Source organism: Hyla sarda, chromosome 3, assembly GCF_029499605.1.
Source record: "Hyla sarda isolate aHylSar1 chromosome 3, aHylSar1.hap1, whole genome shotgun sequence".
Lineage (NCBI taxonomy): Eukaryota > Metazoa > Chordata > Amphibia > Anura > Hylidae > Hyla > Hyla sarda.
In genome coordinates, this window is record NC_079191.1 from 313,447,499 (window position 1) to 313,472,962 (window position 25,464).

The 25,464-nt window shown below is 41.1% G+C and overlaps 1 protein-coding gene across 11 annotated transcripts in view; it reads left to right on the top strand.

Moving 5' to 3' along the window:
* Positions 1-25,464, top strand: part of ARID1B (AT-rich interaction domain 1B) — a 405,450-nt gene that overhangs the window by 5,330 nt on the left and 374,656 nt on the right. For 9 of the 11 annotated variants that reach the window (XM_056567064.1, XM_056567068.1, XM_056567065.1 and 6 more), the window contains exon 2: positions 24,046-24,240. In XM_056567064.1, the coding sequence (XP_056423039.1) occupies positions 24,046-24,240 (195 nt within the window). Of the gene's footprint in view, positions 1-7,159; positions 7,277-11,011; positions 11,178-24,045; positions 24,241-25,464 lie in introns of those variants that run through there. The other 2 variants (XM_056567073.1, XM_056567074.1) reach the window with 2 other exon arrangements.

The window sequence follows — 25,464 nt, forward strand, 5'->3', positions numbered from 1 at the left end:
CTGTAAAATGTATCATGTTAATACGTTTCCCTGGTGCTATGACTCACAATACAATGAAAATGCCTGTGGTTGTTGGGTTTTTCTTTTTTGCCTTTATATGTACATTATGCTGCTTGGTGTGTCAATGCAGTCTCTGACCTGTATTTCTCAGCATTCGCAGTTCTTTCTGCTGTGTATATTTTTTTTATGCTTTTTGTCCTTGTTCATGTTTTGAGGCCTTTGTGTTCTAATGTTTGTTTCATTCTTTTTCGTTTTCTCTGTTCTGCTTTGTCTGTATTTCTCTCACTGAGTGTGTGGGTGTTTTTCGTTTTTTTTTTTTTTCGTTTTTTTCTTTTCTTTTTGCTCTCCCCCCAATCTGTGTCCGCACCGTGTATGCACACTTCATGTCTGTGTGTCCTATGCTTTCACTGATTTTATGTGTAAAGTTTACTTCCCTCTTGCTCTATTTATTTCCTCCTCTATGAACATGAATCGGACTTCCTTGGTATCTGTCTTCATCTGCTGTTGTGTGACTTTTCTTCTTCCGCTGTGCATTGTGTTTTAGGATTTTTTGAGTGATATAAGCTTTAACCAATTCGCATGAGTGTAATAAGGCCTTATATTGGAATTTATGTAGTAAAAACATTGATTGTAAATCAGTATTGGTGGAACTGCAAGAAAAGAAATGAACAATGTTAACCTAATTGTTTGTAAATATTTGCTTATAAGATTATATTTAACATCTATGGCAGTGGTCTCCAACCAGTGGACCTCCAGATGTTGCAAAACTCCAACTCCCAGCATGCCCGGACAGCCAACGGCTGTCCGGGCATGCTGGGAGTTGGAGTTTTGCAACATCTGGAGGTCCGCAGGTTGAAGACCACTGATCTATGGCATACGGATCATTGTTAGAGATGAGCGAACTTACAGTAAATTTGTCACGAACTTCTCGGCTCGGCAGTTGATGACTTATCCTGCATAAATGAGTTCAGCTTTCCGGTGCTCCGGTGGGCTGGAAAAGGTGGATACAGTCCTAGGAAAGAGTCTCCTAGGACTGTATCCACCTTTTCCAGCCCACCGGAGCACCTGAAAGCTGAACTAATTTATGCAGGATAAGTCATCAACTGCCGAGCCGAGAAGTTCGTGACGAATCAAATTTTCTGTAAGTTTGCTCATCTCTAATTATTGTATCACAGCATTGCCACATAGACTCAGGAGACTAGCGCACAGCTACAATACTGGTCCATATTATTAATCCATAGGCAGTTTTGTGTTTTACTGTATGGTGGCTAAACTTTATTCGTTATATATATATATATATATATATATATATATATATATATATATATATATATATATAGTGTGTGTATATGTATAATAAACATTATTGTGTGTATAAGTATAATCTAGGTCAGAGCCTAAAAAGTTTATTTTAAATCTAGGAGCCAGAAAATGAGTTAGAACTACTCATTTTAAACAACGCGATTTGAATAGAAAACGACATTACTTCCTCACTAATATAAAGCATGGCTGTGTGCTTAGGCAGAATTCTTGTGCAGGAATCAAGCAAAGTTGAGTGAGAACCCATGAGAAGAGTGTGAAAGTTTAGTTGTCACTCAACTTTCCCAGACTCCTGAATTGAAAACTCTTAGTTATGCGATATTGTAAAGGCCAGTGAGCCATGGTTCAGTGACTAGGTTAGAATTATCAAACAGGAATCTAGGAAAGTTTGGTGTGATATGTAGGATGTGAGTTTCACCCAGCTTTTCCAGACTTCTGATTGGTAAATGTATTTAGTCATACAATACTAAAGTAGTGGTCTCCACTCTGCAGACCTCGAGCTATTGCAAAAATACAAATGCCTCAGGCAGCTTTACAATGACATCCCAGTCCTCTTCTGCAGACTGTATGGGCTTCCTTGGCTTCAGCGAGCTTGTTGGGTCAGGCCTCGCGGGCAGGGTATAGGCTGCACCTTACTGCTAGTGGGGGGGCTGGTCAGGGCAGGGCACAATCTGCAAGTGGCTCGCTTCACTCAGCCAGGGTAGCCAGGCATAGCCCGTACCAAGTTGAAGACCTCCCCAATAAAGTAGTGGTTCTGCAGGTGGTGACCACAGACCACTGATGTTTTGGACACATTTGAATGCTGGCGGTGCTTTCACTCTAGTGGTATCATGAGACTGAGTCTACAACCCACACAAGTGGCTCAGGTAGTGCAGCTCATCCAGGATGGCACATCAATGCGAGCTGTGGCAAGAAGGTTTGCTGTGTCTGTCAGTGTAGTATCCAGAGCATGGAGGCGCTAACAGGAGACAAGCCAGTACATCAGGAGTCGTGGAGGAGGCAATAGAAGGGCAACAACCCAGCAGCAGGACTGCTACCTCCGTCTTTCTGCAAGGAGGAGCAGGAGCACTGCCAGAGCCCAGCAAAATGACCGCCAGCAGGCCACAAATGTGCATGTGTCCACTCAAACAGTCAGAAACAGACTCCATGAGGGCCCGACGTCCACAGGTGGGGGATGTACTTACAGCCCAACACCATGCAGGACGTTTTGGCATTTGCCAGAGAACACCAAGATTGGCAAATTTGCCACTTGCGCCCTGTGCTCTTCACAGATGAAATGCAGGTTCACACTGAGCACATGTGACAGACGTGACAGAGTCTGGAGATGCCGTGGAGAATGTTCTGCTGCCTGCAACATCCTTCAGCATGACCGGTTTGGCAGTGGGGTTGCATTTATTTGGGGGGCCACACAGCCCTCCATGTGCTTGCCAGAGGTAGCCTGACTGCCATTAGGTACCAAGATGATACCTTGTGAGATCCTCAGACCCCTGGTGCGGTTGGCCCTGGGTTCCTTCTAATGCAAGACCATGCTAGACCTCATGTGGCTGGAGTGTGTCAGCAGTTCCTGCAAGAGGAAGGCATTGATGCTATGGACTGGGCCGCCCGTTCCCCAGACCTGAATCCGATTGAGCACATCTGGGACATCATGTCTCGCTCCATCCAACAACGCCACATTGCACCACAGACTGTCCAGAAGCATGCCAGGCGTTGTAGGGAAGTCATATGGGCACCTGGCGGCCGCACACACTACTGAGCCTCATTTTGACTTGTTTTAAGGACATTACATAAAGTTGGATCAGCCTGTAGTCTGGTTTTCCACTTTGATTTTGAGTGTGACTCCATATCCAGACCTCCATGGGTTGATAAATTTGATTTCCATTGATAATTTTTGTGTGATTTTTGTTGTCAGCACATTCAACTATGTAAAGACGAAAGTATTTCATACGATTAGTTAATTCAATTTGATCTAGGATGTGTTATCTTTGTGTTCCCCTTATTTTTTTTTGAGCAGTGTATTTCAGATAATTTTTAATTTTAGGTTCACATCTTTTCATTATTTTGCCACCACAGTAAATACGGATTCACTGCAGACTTCCCCTTTTATGTGTAGTCAATCGTGTGCTTTTTTTTTTTTTCCGTTTTGTGTTTTTATTTTACCCGGTGAGGGCAATAAAATTCTGTTTGTGTATTTAGCTTTTCCCAGGAGTGTTTGGAAAATCCCTGTATAGTTGAGTTCTAGTTCAATTTTGTCATAGGTATCAATTTTTTTTTTTTTTTTTTTTAGGCAGGTGGCATTCATTAAAAAGTAGGCTCAAAAATATAAATATTTGGAATGGAAAATAGGCTGCAATATGAATGAATCTTTTAAATTTTACACACACACACTTTTTGAAAAAAATCAGCTCAGAACTTGCATGGAAGGTGACCTGCATAATAAGTAAGAAAAAATCCACAACAAATCCGCAATTGGATTTTGTGTGGGTTTTGCAGCTTCAGATCTTTTACACAATTATCTACGCCGCAGGTTTTTCTACTGTGGTATCATTTTCACCCATGTGGACGTATCCTAAAGGCCGTCACGTCCCCTCCCACAGACTTGCATTGAGGGGGCGGGGTGTGATGTCACATGGGGGTGGAGCCGTGCCATCACGATACTCCAGCCCCGTGGTCGTCACTCTGCACACTTGGAGCCTCCAGCGCTGCGGAGAGCTCACAGAGGTGGGTGCTAAATAACAGATTGCGGGGGTCCCCAGCGGCGGGACACCTGCGATCAGACATCTTATCCACTATACTTTGGATAGGGGATAAGATGTATTAGGGCCGGAGTACCCCTTTTAAAGCATTGCTTATACATATAGTGGGGGAGATTCATCAAAACCTGTCCAGAGGAAAAGTTGCTGTGTTGTCCATAGCAACCAGATTGCTTCTCTCATTTTTCACAGGCCTTTTCAAAAATGAAAGAAGCAATCTGATTGGTTGCTATGGGCAACTTGGCAACTTTTCCACTGGACAGGTTTTGATGAATCTCCCCATATTATCGAATTGAGCCTTCCATAGGAAGGAGCCCTACAGGCTAAGGCTATTTACAGGCAGTGGAATTTCCGAGTGGAATTCCACTGCAGCAGAGTTCCATTGATTTTAAACATACACTCAGCCTGACGAAGGGTCCGGTTCGGACCAGAAACGCGTAGCTTATGCACCCTAAATAAAGCTTTTTAAAAAGAAATACAGATATCCTCCTGACTTACCTTATCCGGAGTTCCAGCGCCAAGATCGGTCCAATTTTCCACTACACCTGCTACTATTGATTTTAATGGGATTCTGCTGCACTGTGCGTATCTCCCGTGGAAATCTTAATTCAGGTATCTGTAGAAACATTGAACCGTTCAATCTTTCTGCGGATTCCACTCAGAAATGCATTGCCGTTCATTTTTGTCCTGTGGATACCAATGGTGCTTGCATACATTAGTGACTTTAAAGAGGTAATCCGGAGGTGGAAAAAATGTTTTCAAATTAACTGGTGCCAGAAAGTTATACAGATTTGTATATTATGTCTTTTTAATAATCTTAAGGCTTCCAGTACTTATCTGCTGCTGTATACTACAGAGGAAGTTGTGTAGTTCTTTTCATTTGGACAGAGGTAGCAGTGGAGAGCACTGTGGTCAGTGGCAGAAACTGACCAAAGCAGGAGAAGCTTCGCTATGGACATTTGCTCCCTCTCTGGACAGCAACACAGTCACAGTGGGCAGCAAAGAGCACTGTGGTCAGTCTGGAAAAGAGAACAACACAACTTCCTCTGTAGTATACAGCAGCTGATAAATACTGGAAGGCTTCAGATTTTAAAATAAACATAATTTAAAAATCTGTATAATTTTCTGGGATCAGTTGATTTAAAAAAAAAAATTTCCATCTCCGGAGTGCCCCTTTTAAAGTCACTGATGTCTGTGACTCAACCTAAGTTTAAAACATAAAAAAAAAATATATAAAAGCAAAACAAAAAACCCTTTTTCATTGTCGGTGTCTTGCTTTGTGCACATTGCTGCAAAAACTTAACCGATGACCAAAAGCATTTGAACTATCGCCTGAAAAAGATGATAAAAAAAACAAAAATAAACTTAAAGGGGTACTCCGCTGAAAACCATTTCTTCTTAAATCAACTGGCTCCAGAAAGTTAAACAGATTTGTAAATTACTTCTATTAAAAAATCTTAATCCTTTCAGTACTTATGAGCTTCTGAAGTTAAGGTTGTTCTTTTCTGTCTAAGTAATCTCTGATGACACCTGTCTCGGGAACCGCCCAGTTTAGGAGAGGTTTGCTATGGGAATTTGCTTCTAAACTGGGCGTTTCCCGAGACAGATGTCATCAGAGATTACTTAGACAGAAAAGAACAACCTTAACTTCAGAAGCTCATAAGTACTGAAAGGATTAAGATTTTTTTAATAGAAGTAATTTACAAATCTGTTTAACTTTCTGGAACCAGTTGATATATATAAAAAAGTTTTTTCCTGGAATACCCCTTTAAGTAATATATGGGCATTGGTTTTCATAAATGATTTGCAATGCATATATAATAGTTATATCCAGTAGAGAGCACTGTATTGTTTGCATGTATTTTGGGCTATGTTATGATTTATAACCATTCTAGAATTTTTTCTTTTTTTTGTGTCATAGTCTTTGACAGTGGTCTCTAAACTGTGGACCATCAGCTGTTGCAAAACTTCAACTCCCAGCATTCCCGGACAGCCAACGGCTGTCCGGGAATGCTGGGAGTTGTAGTTTTGCAACAGCTGGAGGTCCACTGTTTGGAGACCACTGGTCCGTGATAGAGGCTGGAAATTAAGTTTTTCTGAGCCTAAGTGCAGTCATAAAATTAAAAAATTTTCTTCCATTTGCCTATAAAGGCAAAGAGTGCGTATGTGTATGTTTACACCGGAATATTTTCATGTGAATTTCCCCGGCTGTCCGGGAATGCTGGGAGTTGTAGTTTTGCAACAGCTGGAGGTCCACTGTTTGGAGACCACTGGTCTGTGATAGAGGCTGGAAATTATGTTTTTCTGAGCCTAAGTGCAGTCATAAAATTAAAAAAATTTCTTTCATTTGCCTATAAAGGCAAAGAGTGCGTATGTGTATGTTTACACCGGAATATTTTCACGTGAATTTCCTCATGTCGGCTTCAAAGCCCAAAAAAAAACGAGGGCTTTAGCTTTCTTCTTCCTCGGGTTTTCCTATTTATTTCTTTGTACTGGAGCGATTCCAGTCTTAACCTCTTCCACTGGATTGCTGTGACCTTCACATATGCAGATTAGCCATGTGTCTGTTTGAATTGAAACTCGCTGCCTCAGGAAGAGTGTGTTTTTTTTTTTCCTTTCCTTTCTTTTTATTCCTCTGCGAATCTGACAGCCATTCATCCCTGACCTGGGCAGAGGTAATAAAAGGAAATTGGATTCAAATGGAATGCATAGAGATAATACTGGAGAAGGCGAGCGTCAGGAGCAGCAGCACCCCATCTGGCTGTATACGGAAAAGAATAATCTTAACCCAAACAAGCAGCTTCATTTTAGGATTAACCTATTCTTGGCTGGAAAATGACTTCTGTGCAGGAATTTATTTTTAATAAGATTAGATGTTTTCTGGTTAGTTTCTTTTAACCTTTGCTGGGTTATTTCTTTTTGTTAGCTTTGTACATGGATAATGTATAAACATCGGCCCAGATTTATCAAACTTTGTGAGGGAGAAAACCTGGAGTGATTTTTCCACAGCAGCCAATCACAGCTCAGCTTTCACTTTACCAGAGCTCGTTAGCTGAGCTGTGATTGGTTGCTGGGGAAAAATCACTCCAGTTTTTCCCTCTCAAAGTTTGATAAATCTGGGCCATCGTGTATTAAAGCAGGTTGTTTTTACTTGACATCAAAAGCACTAATATTTAATATGTAACTAATATGGGGCTAATATCCAGGTAAATATTCAATAGTTTTTATGCTACATTTGGCAGGACAGTTTTGACCTGTACAGTCTGACATGGACTGGTATTAGAGGACCCCCAAAAAAATTGTCTGATCATGAAGAGTCCGACTTCTGGTACTCCCTCGCCTCGAAATCTCCAGAATGAACGCCCAAATCTTCCCGCTGCATGGAGTGTGGGGTCAACACTCGCGCAATGCATTTCCTATAGGAATGCCAGAGATACATAAGCGCCGTACTGTAAATAGCGGATACGTTTTTAGACGCTGGAATCCCCCTTTGATGATTAGGTTTATGAGCCACAATTAGAGATAAGCGAATTTACAGTAAATTCGATTCATCACGAACTTCTCGGCTCGGCAGTTGATGGCTTATCCAGCATAAATGAGTTCAGCCTTCAGGTGCTCCCGTGGGCTGGAAAAGGTGGATACAGTCCTAGGAGACTCTTTCCTAGGACTGTATCCACCTTTTCCAGCCCACCGGAGCACCTGAAAGCTGAACTCATTTATGCAGGATAAGTCATCAACTGCCGAGCCGAGAAGTTTGTGACGAATCGAATTTACTGTAAATTCGCTCATCTCTAGTCACAATGTATAGGAGTAAGCGGCTATGTTTAGACTGAATCATTTTTGTCTACATAATATGCGTGATTTTTTTATTTCAAATAATTTCCTGTTTACCAGCAGCCCTAACATTACAACTGCTTACCTAATATTGTGTAGATCCCCCCCCCTAATTCCACCAAAACAGCTTTGATCCTTCCATCAAACCAATCCTAACCATTTTTGCAGTGTGACGGTGCATTTTCCATATAAAATAGAACACTACTGTGAAAAGGTGTACTTGGTGTGTAACAGTGTATAGGTGTTTTGATGATAAAAAGTTGCACATTTTTGTGCAATGGGTCAAATAGTTGCATTGCATTTATACTCTTAAGAAAATTTCTCCATATTCCCATACAGGGGGATATCTTACAAAGTTGATGGGACATGCGGTCGCCACCATGGACAGTTCAGATTTGGACAGCTTGAAAGTGATGAGTGTTGTTTTTTTGTATATTTTTGTTTTTTATTTAATCCAGAGAGGGAGAATGCTAAGGGTTCTTCCACTGGAGAATCACCCTGTCAGCAACAATGGTCATCCAGCCACCATTGCCCTTTCTGGGTACTTCACTTTGCAGTGGTGATAAGTATCAGGTAACTGGATAACTGTTTTTAAAAGATATATGCTTTGTTTTATTGATTCTAAGAGGTACTCCAATTTAGCTAACTTTATCCTCTAGCCAAAGGATAGGGCACAAGTGTCAGATCGTGGGGGGTCTGACTGCTGGGACCCTGCAGCGTTCTCCTGCCCAGCACCCTGGCTCTCCCCATAAACGGAGCATGTGCTGACCCTCACTCTGTACACTGGGTGAGCCTGAGCGCCGTCAGGAGATTGAGGGGGTCCCAGCGGTCAGACCCTCTGCAATCTTTTACTTATTCCCTATCCCCTCCATTTTACTAAACTGGATAACCCCTTTTTAATTTTGAAGAAGCAACATATAGATGAGCACATCTTAAAAGGCTGGTAGTGTATAGTCTTTGTTTGACGTTCCGTGTTCTAGGTCATCATCTCCTATCGTTCATAAGAGAAAAATTAAACCTCAATCTGCTTTCTCTTTACAAAAAGACAAGGCGTGAACATGTATGTCTAAAGCGTTCTGTTCTACTATAGTTATGTGCTTCTGATATTTCTATTTTCCCCATTTCATTCAGTGCCCACCTTCTTGAGGCTCATGAATATTCATGGCTTCAAGCAGGTGGTGTATGGTTCTATTGTTACAAGTGTGCTTTTTGTTTATTAGGTTTGTTTTTGTGTTTTTTCAAGATTAGGAATGGAGATTAAGACGTTTCTGTGACTGCCACATTAACATATGGGGTTATCAGAAATACAGGTACTGCCTTCAATATAACCCCATTTAGATGTTTTTCAGACAAAAATTTCTTTTGGATCCAGTCCTGGTTTTGACTTTACAAATACTGATGCAGAACTCTGCTGTTTTGAAAGTGGCCTAAGGCTAGGACAACATGGGGACTTTGTTCAACAATGTCAGAACTTTTTTTTCCATAGGGTGTTACATTTTTCTATGACTTTTGGGTTGTCATGTAGTAAAAATATGCTTCTGATGCTTTTATAATTACCAAAATTGAATATGTAGTCTACGGTTCTATTAGAGCTGGATATACCTGGAAAGATGTATAACGGACTGTCTTTATAGCAAGGATTTCTGCCCATGCCGTGCTGGTGAGATTGCAGTTGGGTGTTCCTGCTCAGGAAGTGTTTAAACTTTTTTTTTTTTCACTCTTGTATTATGAATTGCACTAGTATTCTCTACCATCCCTTTAACTTAGTCTGATGGTTTTGTCTTCTTTCAGCCAAAGTTTTTAGTTTAAAAAAATAAATAAAAAATTTAACTTGCATAACAAATAAATGCACTTATACTTTGTAGCAGGATTGCAGTTCTTTTTGTGTGATGTCCCCATTGTGCTCTAAATTATGAATTTTTGCCCATCCATCCATGACAATCACCTGTTTCAGTAACCACATAGCCTAATATACCTGTTAAAGTTGCCAACAGTGAGACAAATAATTGAAAACTCTCTAAAACAATAAATGACTTTGTGGCAACAACACACATCACTGCTTTCATTCTTTCCAGAGCCCTATATGGACTCTGTGAAGCTTCTGTGTTTTTCTAGATCAAGTACTGGAAAAAGTGTTTGAATCCTTAAAGAGTACCTGTCATCAACTAAACTTTAACTGACCCCCCTCCCTATCTGTCTCTATGCCTATCCCTGTGTTTATTGAGGTTTAAAACGCTGTGGAAATACCTTTTTTTTTTTTATCCCTCTTCATTAGCTCAGGAGCTTTGTCTTTCTGAGGGGTGGAAGGAGGCGGGTCCCGGCAGGCATGATGTCACATGAAGCCTGGCTGGGACTCTGCTTCTTCTAGTCTTCCTGTATGCTGCTCTCCCTCTGCAGCAGTGTTTCCCAACCAGGGTACCTCCAGCTGTTGCAAAACTACAACTCCCAGCATGCCCAGACAGCCAATAGCTGGAGAACACAGAGCAGGGGGAGTGGGGGGGGGGGGGGGGGTGACTGGCCTCTGTTATATGAGAGGCATGTGCAGGCTTGTAGCTCACAGTGCTGCTCCAGGCTGGGAGCGAGTCCTGAGCTGAGAGTACTGAACTTCCTGTGGAAGGACCAGAGCCCTTTCAGCATTAGTCCTAAAAGCTTTACACTTACTATGAAAAGCATAGGAAGCTGCCTGCAGACCAGGCATAGAAGAGAGACCCCTAGTGGCCAAAAGTATAAAATGAAAAAACTGGTATAAATATTAATATTTTTTAATGAAGATATATTACAATATGTCTTCATTAATGATTATGAACAACCTATTAAAAGTTTTTGTTGATGACAGGTACTCTTTAATTAAAAAAAATAGCACTCCCAGTAGCACTTCTTCAGATTTTTATGATGGATGGAATTCTGAGACATACCTTTTTAAAGATATGAAAGAAAATGTATTTTAATACAAAGAGACAATCTAACATTCCTAAGTATCATAAAAGTCTCTTTATTAAGATTCAAATGTCTTAAATGAAGAACAGTAGAGCTATACATATTTCGAGGTAACCCTCTTAGTCATAAGCCTGTTTCTTTATTTTAATTAATGGTGTATGTTTTTCCAGATAATGTAAGAAGAAAAACATTCTGTAATTTTGCATTTCTAAAACAAATACCATCCCAAGTCTATAAATGCAGATTAAAAGCTAAAGTGCAAACAGACCTTACCGGACTCTTGGCTAAGTGAAAGAAACCCTGACCCCAAATAGGGAGTTGTAACTTAAAGCAATGGTAAGGATTTTAAAACGATTTTAAGGTGGAAATCAAACACACTATTGAGTGTGGCAAAAGATGTTGGTTGTTCCTACTGTAACTGTGTAAAATTTTTGTGCAAGGGTAAACAGAATGGAAAGGAAATAAACATACAGAAGGATAAAAAACATCAAAGAAATACACCTTGTAAGAAGAAAATTCTCAACAAAAGAAAGGGGAAATGCAATGGGCAGAAACATGAATCAATTGTGAGACAGAACTGTTAGACAAATGCTAAATTAAATAGAAAACTAAGTGACAACCAGAATTTATATGTATACAGAAGGAAACAAGTGTAATCAGAGTGCAGAGAAAGGGGCTCATTCACACTACTGAATCTATGCCTAGAGATATTCTGGGCAGAGATTCCGTCTATATTGGGCATAGGCGCAAAGCTAGAACCACTGGAAATGCATTGTCTCCATAGACTTCAATGCATTTCTGAGTGAATTAGGTTGGAAAAATAAACATGTTCATTCTTTTATCGAGTCTGGGGTCCGAAATTTTCACTGCTGAAATTTTGTAGTGTTAATAGTGCAGCAGAATCCTATTGAAAACAATGGGAGGCTGCTGCACTGTATTCTCTGCAGCGGAACTCCAGAGTGGAATTCCTCTTGGAAAATTCGTGGTGTAAATGGCCCCAAAATAGATGACAGTGATATTTAGTGATAGATCACCAATCTGTGTTGGCCAGACAGATGATGCTTGAAATTTTGTCTGATGCCATTTTACTGAAATGTAATAAAGATGACGACTAGGTAAAATATTAAATTATCCCCCTTATTTATGGTATGGGACTGCATGTTAGTTGAGGAACCAGGAGAGATAATTACATTTACAGGAAGTGTACAGGAGGGCATAGGCATTTTGGACACTAAGTCATCAATAGTGGTTATGTTGAAGTCATTTTTGGCAGGATAGCACATGCCTCGGCAAAGGCATATCGGCACAATGCATGGCCATTTAAACTATCTCACAAACCAATTGGAAATTTATGGTGGAAATAAAAAAGAACCAAGGCCCCATCTTGCATAGCTGATCTGTTATCTCTCGTCCAGAAAGTTGGAATCGGCTTGATGTGGAATATTTTCACTTCGCATAAGTGAAGTCCATGTCGTAAAGAATTCAAGTCTTCCTGAAAGCTGCAGGAGAAGCAACAAAGTACTAATTGGATTTTGTTTTTTGATTGGGAGCACAGATCGGGCAGAAATCTTGGTGACATATCTGTCCATGTAAAGTTAACTTAGGTAAAAAAATTTAATAAAAAAGGAATTTTTGTCCCTGCCTCAAAGAATTCAGGCCATCCTAAAATGCTGTGGAGGAACAACAAAATACAAATTGGAATTTTATGTTGATGTTCACAGGTTTCTGTCTGTAAACAGAACAATGTATGGAAAGGTCCTAGCATTTTGTTCATACACAATGGCCTTTTACACTGGCTGATTATTGGCTGAATGAACATTGCAGGAACATTTTTTCCCAATAATTGATCCACTTAATAGGGCCAGTAATCTCCCAACGAACGAGCGAACTTTAGCTGGCCATACATCGCTGTGTGTATACATAAAATGTGTGGCCAACAATGATGCAGTTAGAGGGCTGCACAAATGACCCAGCAATTGAGCCATGTGAATCGCCTATATCAGCGCTTGTATTGGGCGCAGGGACAATTATATGAAATGGTTTGTTTTCAGGGACAACTTAAATGATTTGAAAATAGTTATGTGTAAAATAGTAAGTAGTTATCTTTAACCCGCAGATAAAGAATGTGTATGGGCATGATATCTAGGCTAACAAAATAGGTAAAGGAGTAAAAACTGATTTCAAACGGTTTTGCATTTAAATCGATAGAAATGTTATTGTTGTGACACCCCTTCTCAAAAATGATGACAGCGAGGCGATGACAGCTGACTACCTCCTGAGAATCAATCATGCAATTAATTCCCGAAAATGAAATGCTGATTATACAAAGCTTCACCTGAGAGGCCCAGTGATTACAATCAATTTAATAGATTGTTTCAGGTGGGACCTGATTAATATCATCCCCTAAAGATGGAAGAGGAACAACCAGCAGCCGATTTCAGCACCTCAGGGTGGGCTAGCCATTGTTTTCCCCCAGCATAGTCACTAACTTATGACAAAAGAGCAGGGTTTTCAGTAACGGCCCGAAAATTCTGCATGTGGAAATGCACCCTTTCTTTTATAGTCTTACTCAATTAATAGTTCTGATTTCATATTAAAGGGGTACTCCGGTGGAAAACTTTTTTTTTTTTTCAAATCAACTGGCGCCAGAAAGTTAAACAGATTTGTAAATGACTTGTATTAAAAAATCTAAATCCTTTCAGTACTTTTCTGCGTGTATGCTCCACATGAAGTTCTTTTTCTTTTGAATTTATTTCCAGTCTGACCACAGTGCTCTCTACTGACACCTCTGTCCATGTCAGGAACTGTCCAGAGCAGGAGCAAATCCCCATAGCAAACCTCTCCTGCTCTGGACAGTTCCTGACATGGACAGAGGTGTCAGTAGAGAGCACTGTGGTCAGACAGAAAAGAAATTCAAAAAGAAAACCACTGCGATCCCCCACCATCTCCAGTACAGGCCATTGACTCGGCCCCAGCTGAGCTGCTGTGTGTGACGTTTTGCACACCGCAGGTCAGCTGGTGGAAACACGCCCCCTCCATTCATCTCGATGGGGCGCAGACACAGCATTCACGTGCCTCTGCCTCTCCCATAGAAATGAATAGAGGGGGCGTGTTTCCACCAGCTGACGTACTGGGTACGAAACACGCTCTAGCAGTGCAAAACCTGTGCCGAGCTGGGGCCCCGTATGGGAGATTGCAGAGGGTTCAGACATTTATCCCCTATCCTGCTTATATGGGATACATTTCTTAGCACTGAACATCTTTAATAATCTCAGTGTTTTTTTTTAACACTACAATATGTTTCAGGATAGTATTTGAGAATTCTGAGAATTATTCTTGGCATTCTTAAATACAACTTCATGATGTAGTCACCACAGATGCTGTTTCGATGGTGCTAAAGATGTTCCTATGCCTAGAGAAGCACAATTTTGTCGGGTTTCAATTTTTTAAAGAATTATAAAAGGCTATGGACACTTTCGGATCCACTTTTTATTTTTTTTATTTATTTTTTTATTTTTTTTTGTTGAAGAAATGAAAGCTGAAGAGAATTGAGAGCAAATCAGTGATGCCATTATAAGGGAGTTTTACCTAAAATTCTGGTAGAATTCCACGGTGAACTTATTTTCAAAAAGTTAAACTAGGAGTCCAGATAATATACACTTGTAATATAAACCTTAACATGCAACCATATAACAGCTCTTACAGTTTGGGGCGGAGACCTGATCTCAAACAATATAGACATATAGTGAGTTTACAGTTTTGAAATAAATGGATTGGGGGGGGATATTCCCTAGCACAGGAACATTTAGTTTCAGATACGTCTTGTAAAAGTAGACATCTGTATTCCCGAAAAAATGTGTGTTTGTCGTTTTTGTGCTTTTTTATTGACATTATCCAAAATGGTCACAGATTTGGAGCTTGTTTTAAGTGAAATATCATAGTTTGCTCAAGGGGTAATGACGTAGCAGAGCTCATTCTGCATCTGTCTGTTCTTGCAGAGCAGCAGCTGTTAGTCACAGGCATGACTGCAAGGTTTCACAACTTAGAGCTTTGTTATCAGCAGAAAACAGGTTTGTTCAATACAAAGGCAGACGTTTTGGCGTGCGTTCAGATACACACAAAAGGCTTGTTGTACCTGCTAGCCTGTGGGACTCTGCACATGAATACCTGTTGCAGTGCTGAATGTATGGCTTATGCCACTCAGCCGAAAACGCAAAGCCTGTTGAACCATTTGCTTTTTGGGTCAATTCTTCTGCTCAGCTCTGCATTGTATTGTCAAGACTGAAGATTAATATTATTTTAGCTGGAATTATGGGGTTCACTTAATCTATCAGGTGGTCTGGTAGAACACTGTTACCCTGATTTACCACCACTGTAAAGTGAATAGGAAGGGCATGTTCATGTGGATATTCTGTACTATAATCCACGGGAATTCCACCTGCAAGCAGTGTTCCGTTATTATCAATCAAAATCCGCACCACAGATAAGAATGTCAAACACTTTCTGCACATATTCGTCCCATTGGTAGACCGTGACCTTTGTATCGCATGCATCAAAATGTTCATTACATTTTTGGCGCTTGGACAGGTGTCACACCCTCTTCAATCAGTTGATGGGTAGGGAAGCAACAGTGAGACCCTGAGGTTAACTGACACCTTGTTCACCCATAATAAACCTAAGAAATAGGGTTATAGTGTGGGTGAACCAGATTTAAAAAGAGGTATAACTCTCCTCGAGAGGTGGTCCGGTTCTGGAGAATCAGTCTGTATACAGGCACCATTGCTAATATCACCAGCACTTCAGAGATGGGAGCCGGTATACAGAGCTTTCCTGCCTCTGTCCCCCTCTGCTTCCATATGCCTGCCCATCTTGCACTCGTATGAAGGGTCTATGAATATTTTTGAGGTGGGCAGGCATTTGAGAGAAAAAGGGGGGGGGGGTAGGTAGGGAAGCACTGTATTCTGTCTTCCACCTCCATTGCGCAGGTGATATTAGCAATGGTGCATGTATACAGCCAGGATCTATAGAACCGGGCTACCGATCGGGGTAAGTTATACTCTTTATAATCAGGTTCACCCACACTATAACTCTGTTTATTTTGTTGTGTGGATGAACAAGGTGTCAATTTCCCTTTAATTAAAAACTCCAAATACTGCACAACTGATACTATCCCAACACAGTTTTGCACAGTTTTTTGCCTATATTTGGAACCAAAAACAGTAGTTTTTAGGCTTGATAAAAAGGCAAATGAAGGGTGGTAATTTTCAATAGGACTCAATGAGAAAGGAGCTGCTATTCATTCATAAAATTGACAGTTTACTGTGAAAATATGCTCATAAATATATAGATATACTTTTTAGATGTTTATGAGCTATAAACAGCCTAAAATGCATGCCAAGCACATACAGATCCTTTTTTTTTTTTTTTTTTTGCACCGTAAAATTTCGGACCAAAAACTATATATGTGACCGTAGCCTTAGGCTATATTCACACGGCAGAATTCGGCACGGAATCCGCATCAAATAAAGCCCAATAGACTTCAATGGGATTCTGTCCTCCCATTCACACTTCAGAATTTCAGCATGCAGAATCTGCATCGATTCCACACAAGCCAGAAATCACCCTAATGAATGCGGACGTGGAATTGGTGCGGATGTGCGGAAATTCTGCCGTGTGATTACACCCTTACCCAACTGTGTTTTATTACTTCATAGCAAATATATTGTTTTGATTACGCATGTGATTTGTGTGTGAGCAACATTAAACATTGTGGCTTCATGGAATCTCCCTCAGTTCTCAAACCAATATCAGAAAAAGTAAAAAAAAAATATTAATTAGTCTGTAGGTGTAAAAGAACCCAGCTGGGGAATTAGGCTAATTGAAAGAAAGCATGTTTTTCCGCATACGGGGCTATATGAGGGCTCATTTTTTGCGATTGTGATCTGTAGTTTTTATCGGTATTTTGTGTTTTTGATGGGACTTTTTGATTTTTGCTTTTTATTAATTTTTTTATGGTATATAAAGTGACCAAAAACGCCCAATTTTGGACATTGGTATTTTTTATGTGTACACAATCAACCGTGCGGTTTAAAGTGGGTACTCCCGTGGAAAACTTTGTTTTAAATTTTTTTTTTTTAATCAACTGGTGCCAGAAAGTTAAACATATTTATAAATTACTTCTATAAAAAAAAATCTTAATCCTTCCAGTACTTTTTAGGGGCTATATACTACAGAGGAAATGCTTATCTTTTTAGATTCCTCTGATGTCATGACCACAGTGCTCTCTGCTGACCTCTGCTGTCCATTTTAGGAACTGACATCAGAGAAATCTAAAAAGATAAGCATGTAGTATAGTATATAGCCCCTAAAAAGTACTGGAAGGATTAAGATTTTTTAATAGAAGTAATTTACAAATATGTTTAACTTTCTGGCACCAGTTGATTTATAAACAAAAAATATAAAAAAAAAGTTTTCCACGGGAGTACCCCTTTAACGAACCTTTTTATATTTTAATAGTTTGGACATTTATGCACGCATCTGTACCATATGATTGTTTATTTTTTATTCCATTATTTAATTTAAAAAATGGGAAAAAGGGTGTTTATTCAAAATTGTATTAACTTTTTTTTTTTCACAAATTATTATTTTTTGTCCCCATAGGGGACTATTACATGCAATCCTTGGATTGCATACACTGTTTAATGCTATGCTGTCGCATAGCATTGATCAGTGTTATATGTGCTATCCGTGATCAGTGTTATCCTTGCTCCAGCCTCAAACCAAGGGCCCTCCTGCCGTCCTCTCAGCTTATCGGGACATTGCACTTTCACCACAATGGTCCCGATCAGCTCCGCTGAGCTGCCGCAATTGTATTTTTAACGGTACAGAGTTGATCCCAGTGTTTAAAGGGTTAATGCCCTTCAGACCCCAGTAACGGGACCAGGGAGTACAGGTATGCCCTTGGTCCTAAAGTACCAAGATGCAAGGGCATACCTGTAAGCCCTTCGTCCTTATCAGGTTAAAGAAAACTGCCTTTGAAAATCCCACCACTTGGGGTCCCCATACCTCCTGGGATACTGATGAGTTCCACAGCAACATCAGCTTGTCCAATGGTCATGGACAAGAGATGGCTGATGGACAAGGCTGCAGGAGGAACGCAGCTTGCAGCCACACTGCTGTAACACAGAGTTCTACCAAACATGTGCCTCCAGCTGTTGAAAAACTACAACTCTAAGCATGCCTGGAGAGTCAAAGGATGTCTGGGCATGCTGGGAGTTGTAGTTTTTAAAAACCTGTAGGCACACAGCTGAAGGCAACACTGCTGTAAAAAAGTTATCCAAACACTGTACCTTTTTTAATGTGCTATTGTTTGTGAAATATAGAGGATAGAGACATAAAAATTACATATACCTGATCAGGATTATGTGCTGAGTAACATGTTTTGTTTTGTGCGCTCTGACAGGTACGCTTTAAGAAAGAAAAATGTACTGGTAGATCATGCAACACTCTAAAGCTCTATTTTTTACATAAATCTAAGAAATTGCCTAAATGAAATATAATTTTACAGAAAAAAACTAAACTACACCATCAGCTTAACATAGGAAAGAAAGGTTACATTAGGAGTGTGATGAAGAGAAGAAATTGTGGAATGTGAATCGTTGGATGAAAGTGATATTCAGTGATGAATGGCCAATCTGTGTTGGCTGAGGCCATGTTCACACGTCCGGAATCTCTCTGCGGAATTCCGCTGGAGATTCCAAAGCAGCAGAGTCCTGTTAATTTCTTGTTGAGGTGCACACAGCAGTGTCCTGCAGAGATGGCACACAGCAGAGTCCCATTGAGACGACACATTCCTGTGCGGTCCTAATGCCAGAATGTGCGCCGGTCCTATCACCCACGGTTTGCAAAATGTCCGCACAGAGATTTTCCGTGCAGACATTCCGAGGGGTAAACCTAGCCTAAGGAGATGATGCTGGAACTTTTGTCTTTTCCCATTCCAATAAAATATATAATTGGACGATTATCAGCCAAATGGACTGACCATTGCCTTATGTAAGTCTTTGCGATCAGCTGATCACTGGGATCATGCAACCCTAAAAATCCAAATTGGCTTGCCGCACATCTTCCTGTGTAAACGGGACATGCAGCTGAATATAATTATTGGACTTACTGTTACTAGTTAACATTTCTACAGTCATTTCTGCCGCGATCATTAACCATGTGAAAATTAGTGATCTTGAAGGAAGTTACTATAGTGGCTCGGTTTTATTCATAAAATCTTTGCTGATGTGTATATAAATCTGTTTGTAATTCTTTCACATGTGTTTGCACATTTTCATGACCATTTTTATACCATTGGTTTTGCTGGTGTCGGAATAAATGTGAGCCTTTTTCTTCTCTTCCTCGTTGATGTATCCACTTCTTGGAGTTAAAGCTTCTGGTGGATTGCTGCCATAACAATTTGTAAGAGGCGCAGGAATTTGACACAGAAAGAAAAATTACATAAAGCTTCTAATTGGAACACTGCCTTGGCTGTCTGACTTTTTAACCTCTATATTGGTTCCTTCTTCTTGCCTACAGTAGCATCCATACCAGTAACTGAGTACATTACACAACATATAATGTCAGGTTGATGACTTAGTATTGACTAAAAGATGATCTTTGATTTTATTCAACTTCTCCAAAATATCCTCCAAAAATAGCTTTGCCTTATGGTTCTGGAGAGTCTAGAAAACCTTCCCATTACTTTTTGATGAGGTGACTCCCCCCAGCCCCCTGTATTCTTGGTTGTTTACATTTGTCAGTAGATGACAAATCCCTATTTAGTGTTTTGTCCAGGATAGCACTAGTTAAATATATGTGATTTGTGTACAGTGACCCCGACCTACGATGGCCCCGACATACGATCATTTCAACATACGATGGCCTCTCAGAGGCCATCGTATGTTGAAGGCAGCATCAACATACGATGCTTTTGTATGTCGTGGCCAACGCATAAACGGCTATCCGGCAGCGCAGACTGCTTCGGCTGCCGCCGGATAGCTGTTTACGGTGCCCCGTGTGGTCCTCTGACGATCACTTACCTGTCCGGCGCGTCCTCTTCGGGACCCCCTGCATCGTCGGCGCTCTCCATCGTCGTCATTACGTCGCTGCGCATCCAAAAGGAGCGGCGTGCGTAGCGACGTGATGGCGGCGACGGAGAGCGAGGATGCAGGGGAAGCAGAGGCCTTGCCGGAGCGTCGGGTACACCTCGGGGACGCGGCGACATCCAGGGCAGTGGTGACGAGCGGTGACGGTCCGGAGCGGCGGGGACACGTGAGTATAACCTCCAATACCGGTGGTCTTCAACCTGAGGACCTCCAGCTGTTGCAAAACTACAACTCCCAGCATACCCGGACAGCCAACGGCTGTCCGGGCATGCTGGGTGTTGTAGTTTTGTAACATATGGAGGTCCACAGGTTGTAGACCACTGTCCTATACTTTACATTGCACGGATCCCTCAACATACAATGGTCCATTTGGAATGGTTAACCATTGTATGTTGAGGGACCACTGTATTGACCATCAAGTTAAAAAGCTGTAGTTACTTGAGTTATTGTGTTATACAGTTTTCAGCCCCCAACCACCTCCAAAAGCCACAAGCAGACTGGAGGGAGCCGGGATACCTCGATCTCAAGATAGGTGCTAGTCTTGGAGGGGCAGTTATGACAGATCAATAAATGGAAATATCTCTTTAAGCCCATTTTCTCTGGACATTTCTCTGTTGCTGAGCAGCCATACCAATATTTGCTCAGTGTTAAAGGGGTACTCCGGTGGAAACCTTTATTTATTTATTTTTTTAAATGAACTGGTGCCAGAAAATTAAACAGATTTGTAAATTACTTCTATTTAAAAATTCTTAATCCTTCCAGTACTTATTAGCGGAAGTATACTACAGAGGAAATTCTTTTCTTTTTGGATTTCTTTTCTGTCACAACCGAAGTGCTCTCTGCTGACACCTCTGTCCATTTTAGGAACTGTCCAGAGCAGCATGTGTTTGCTATGGAGATTTTCTCCTGCTCTGGACAGTTCTTGACATGGACAGAGGTGTCAGCAAAGAGCACTGTGGTCATGACAGAAAAGCAATCCAAAAAGAAAAGCATTTCCTCTATAGTATACAGCCACTAATAAGTACTGGAAGGATTAAGAATTTTTATAGAAATCATTTACAAATCTGTTTAACTTTTTGGCATCAGTTTATTTAAAAAATAAAAATAAAAAGTTTTCCACCGGAGTACCCCTTTAACCTGTGTGGGTCATCTGGCGCACTGGTAAGAACTTGATATCCAGTACTTAATGTACCAGGGTGGGCATGTAGGCCCTGGAGCATTATGTGGCTTTGAAGTGAGCCCAGGTGCTGCGCTTGCTTCATAGCAGAGTGTTGGCTACTATCAGTATCCTGACACTCATCACTAAAGATAGGGAGCGGCAGTCTCATCGCTCTCTGTCATTAAAGGGGTTATCCAGGAAAAATTTTTTTTATATATATCAACTGGCTCCAGAAAGTTAAACAGATTTGTAAATTACTTCTATTAAAAACTTATGAGCTTCTGAAGTTAAGGTTGTTCTTTTCTGTCTAAATACTCTCTGATGACACCTGTCTCGGGAAACGCCCAGTTTAGAAGAGGTTTGCTATGGGGATTTGCTTCTAAACTGGGCGTTTCCCGAGACAGGTGTCATCAGAGAGGATTTAGACAGAAAAGAACAACCTTAACTTCAGAAGCTCATAAGTACTGAAAGGATTAAGATTTTTTAATAGAAGTAATTTACAAATCTGTTTTAACTTTCTGGAGCCAGTTGATATATAAAAAAAAAGTTTTTTCCTGGATTACCCCTTTAAAGGTATAAATGCTGTGATCTACGCCGATTACAGCGTCTAAAGTGCTAATGTGTCAAATGTGCCAGCTAGCTCAGGGGGCTCGTCAGACCATCATGATGTTGTCGCGGGGATCCGATGCGCTAAAATAGCAGCAGAAGGTCCCCTTATGTGCCTCCGATCCAGCCTGACAAAGCCAGGCTGTATCAGTGGATGGCCAATCTCTCAATATAATACTGTACAAGTAGAGATAAAACTGTACAAGAGATAAAACCATATAGTATATTTCTGGCCCTAGTTTGTGTATGTGTGCACATATTTGGTACACATACATTTTACGTTTATGTTTGGAAATGTGTTTATGCTTTATAACTCAGCAGTATTTTCTTCACCAACGCCTTTGAATCAATGTGTTTGGGGCCCTGAAACTACAGTATGTGTACATCTCGGTCCAATTTATTTTGTAACGCAGCCAGTCGGCTTTGAAGTGCTGCGTTCTGAATAGCCATGGCGAGAATACAAAACATTCATCAAAGAGAAGAGCGCAGAAACAGTTTCCAAATCACATTGTCTGCTGTGGCCAATAAGAGCTTTGCATTGCACAATATTATGAGCGTTCACTTTGCTTGCTACAAATGTCCTTGCGTGGCATATTTTGCAAGCATTGTAACCACCTGCAGGCTTCAGAGCGGGAGGTTGCTGAACACAAAAATACCAGGCAACTTTTTAAATTATATATACTTAGTGTTACATAGTAGATCTTTGAACCTGCTTTTTCATCTAAGCACATACTCCCAGAGCATTTTGAAGAAGCAAAAAACAGCAATTATGAAACTGAAGGAAAGAATATGTTTATAGACGTTCTGCTAAGGCTTTATCCCTAAATTTTATAAAAAAAAACAAAAAACAAAAAAAAACAGGCAACGATTACATCTTTTTTCCATTATTTCTTTATAATTTAGGTTTTTGTTTTCTGCACAGATTGTGTTAATATATGTATATACTGTATTTTTCGCCCTATGGGACGCTCGGGCATATAAGACGCACCCAATTTTTAATGAGGAAAATCTAGAATACAATGTAAAGTATAGGTCACAGTGATCTTCAACCAGCGGACCTCCAAATGTTGCAAAACTACAACTCCCGGCATGCCAGGAGTTGTAGTTTTGCAACATCTGGAGGTCCGCAGGTTGAAGACCACTGGTATAGGAGGTAATACTCGCGTGTCCCCGCCGCTCCGGACCCGTCACCGCTCGTCACCGCTGCCCTGGATGTCGCTTCGTCCCCGGGGTGTCCCCGTCGCTCCGGAACGTCTCTGCTGCCCGGTATCCTCGCTCTCTGTCGCCGCCATCATGCTGCTCCTATTGGATGACGGGGCGGCATGCGCGACGACGTGATGACGACGAAGGAGAGCGCCGGCCATGCAGGGGATCTCGGCACGGAGCAGACACCGTGGAGGCAGGTAAGGTCCCTCCCGGTGCAGCCGGGTTAGTGTCATTTTCGCTTCAGACGCGGCGGTCAGCTTTGATCGCCGTGTCTGAAGGGTTAATACAGGGCATCACCGCGATCGGTGATGTCCTGTATTAGCTGCGGCTCCCGGCCATTGATGGCCACAGGGACCGCAGCGATAGGTGTGTATTTGCCACATAAGACGCACCAACTTTTCCCCCCCAGTTTTGGGGAAGAAAAAGTGCGTCTTATACGGCTAAAAATATGGTACATTATATTCTATACTTCCCCGTTTAATGGTTCCCTTATTTATGTTAGTGAAAAGCTCATAGCCGCTTGTTCTCCTGTACAGTGGTTTTGTAGTTGGTTTATTTAAGAGCACTAAATGTTGAAAATGAAGAAATCTGTCTGGAAAGTTGGGAGGCCCAGATATGCATTATATGGTTGACGGTCTCGTCAGAAACAGAGGGTTCAGCCAATTTATGTCTAAGTTTGAGTGCCTTTAGACAATTGGTTGGACCAAGGGCCATGTCTGTAGTAGCATGCAGATGATAATTTCTATCCCTTTGCCTCTACACTGGTGAAAATGGAACATAAATACAGGAATTTAACAACCGTGTTCTCAGGATTTGTAAAAGTGTTTTAGAAAAAACGAAAACCTTGGTACGCTTGTGTGTAGTCCCCTCCATTGAAGTGTATGGGACTTCAATGAAGAGGCGAGCAACATCAACGTCAGAGACAACTTCTTTAAAGTATCTACCATTATTAGGCTGCTTTCTGATAGAATGGTTCAGTGTGATTGTGTTGTAAATATAAAAAGTCACTGCTTTAAAAATAAAATCTAGTTCATACAGGATTTCTTATGCATTTTTATATTTTCTTTTCATTTTGTATGCACAGGGCAGTCCGATGGATCCAATGGTAATGAAAAGGCCTCCACTTTATGGACTGAGCAGCAACCCCTACTCCCAGACACAGCAGAGCAGTCCTTATCCTGGCCAGACATATGGACCTCAAGGTCCACAAAGATATCCAATGGGAATACAGGGACGCACTCACAGTACAATGGGAGGAATGCAGTATCCCCAGCAACAGGTTTGTGACATCATTTATGTATTTAATAGCATTATTACTATGTATATTATCGAAGAAAGGTACATGGGTTGTGGTTACCATGGGGATGTTGAGCATTGTGCTTCAGGTAAGCTCGGAGTAGTAGTACTAAGGATATGTACGTGGCAGAGTGGTATTGCTATCCTGGTGTTCCCTGTGAACTCAACCCTCAAATGGGATGTTCCCATAGTACAAAGTGCAGGAATGAGACCTCTGGACACTTAGATTCCTTGGAACAACGTTAAAGGGGATATCTGGTAAAACTTTTTATTTTACTACTGTGGCCAGCCTGCCTAATAAAACAATTAACATTTTAACTCCCCCTCCTCACTCCCTCATAGCCTCCAGCATCAGTCACCCTGTCAGCAGCCATTGACATTGCTTTTTCTGCAGATTGTAGCTTCTGCAGCCGGAGGAACTGACAATGCCAATCACCAATCACTGGCTCAGGCGAGACAGTGACTGGCAGCACAGAGCTGGTGGTGTTACACCGGCAACTACAGCCCGCTCTGGGGAAGCAGAATACGTTGTTGTTTATGGCAACAGGAGTCTGTGTGTGGTCTTAGCGCCGACCAGCACAGGCCACTCTTGGAATTTCAACAATATGAACTCTGCCTAGATGTTACTTTAGCAGCAGAGTTACTGAATGAAAAGTCTATGAGGCATTATGAGCCTATGTAAGTGAAGTGACTGTGGGACCTTATTCAGCCTTATTGTTTTTGTTTGGCTAAAACAAAATCTCCTTTTTGAAGCAGAAGGCTTACAACTTATCCCCTATCTAAAGGATAGGGGATAAGTTGCCCGATTGCGCGGGGTCCCGCCGCTGGGGACCCCCGCGATCTCACACGCAGCACCCCGCTCTCATCAGGCCCCGGAGCGAACATCCACTCTGGGTCTGATGATGCCTTTTTAATTATTATTATTATATATAATTATTTTTTATTTTTTTTTACATTTACAAAAATAAATGCTTTTATAGCACTGGGTATGTTGCTGCTTCTTCAGGCAATTTTATATTATTAAGAACTGGATACTGTTTCTGCTTTATTTACCAAGCTGATACATAAGCAGCAGTGTAGCTATAGCTTGTGCATACAAAAGCAGATAAGTCCAGCTCCCCAAAGACAGTGTTCAGTTTGATGGAGCACATGGACTAGGTTTAGGGCAATACCGCTAAGTCAGTGGTTCTCAATCATTTTTGCCTGA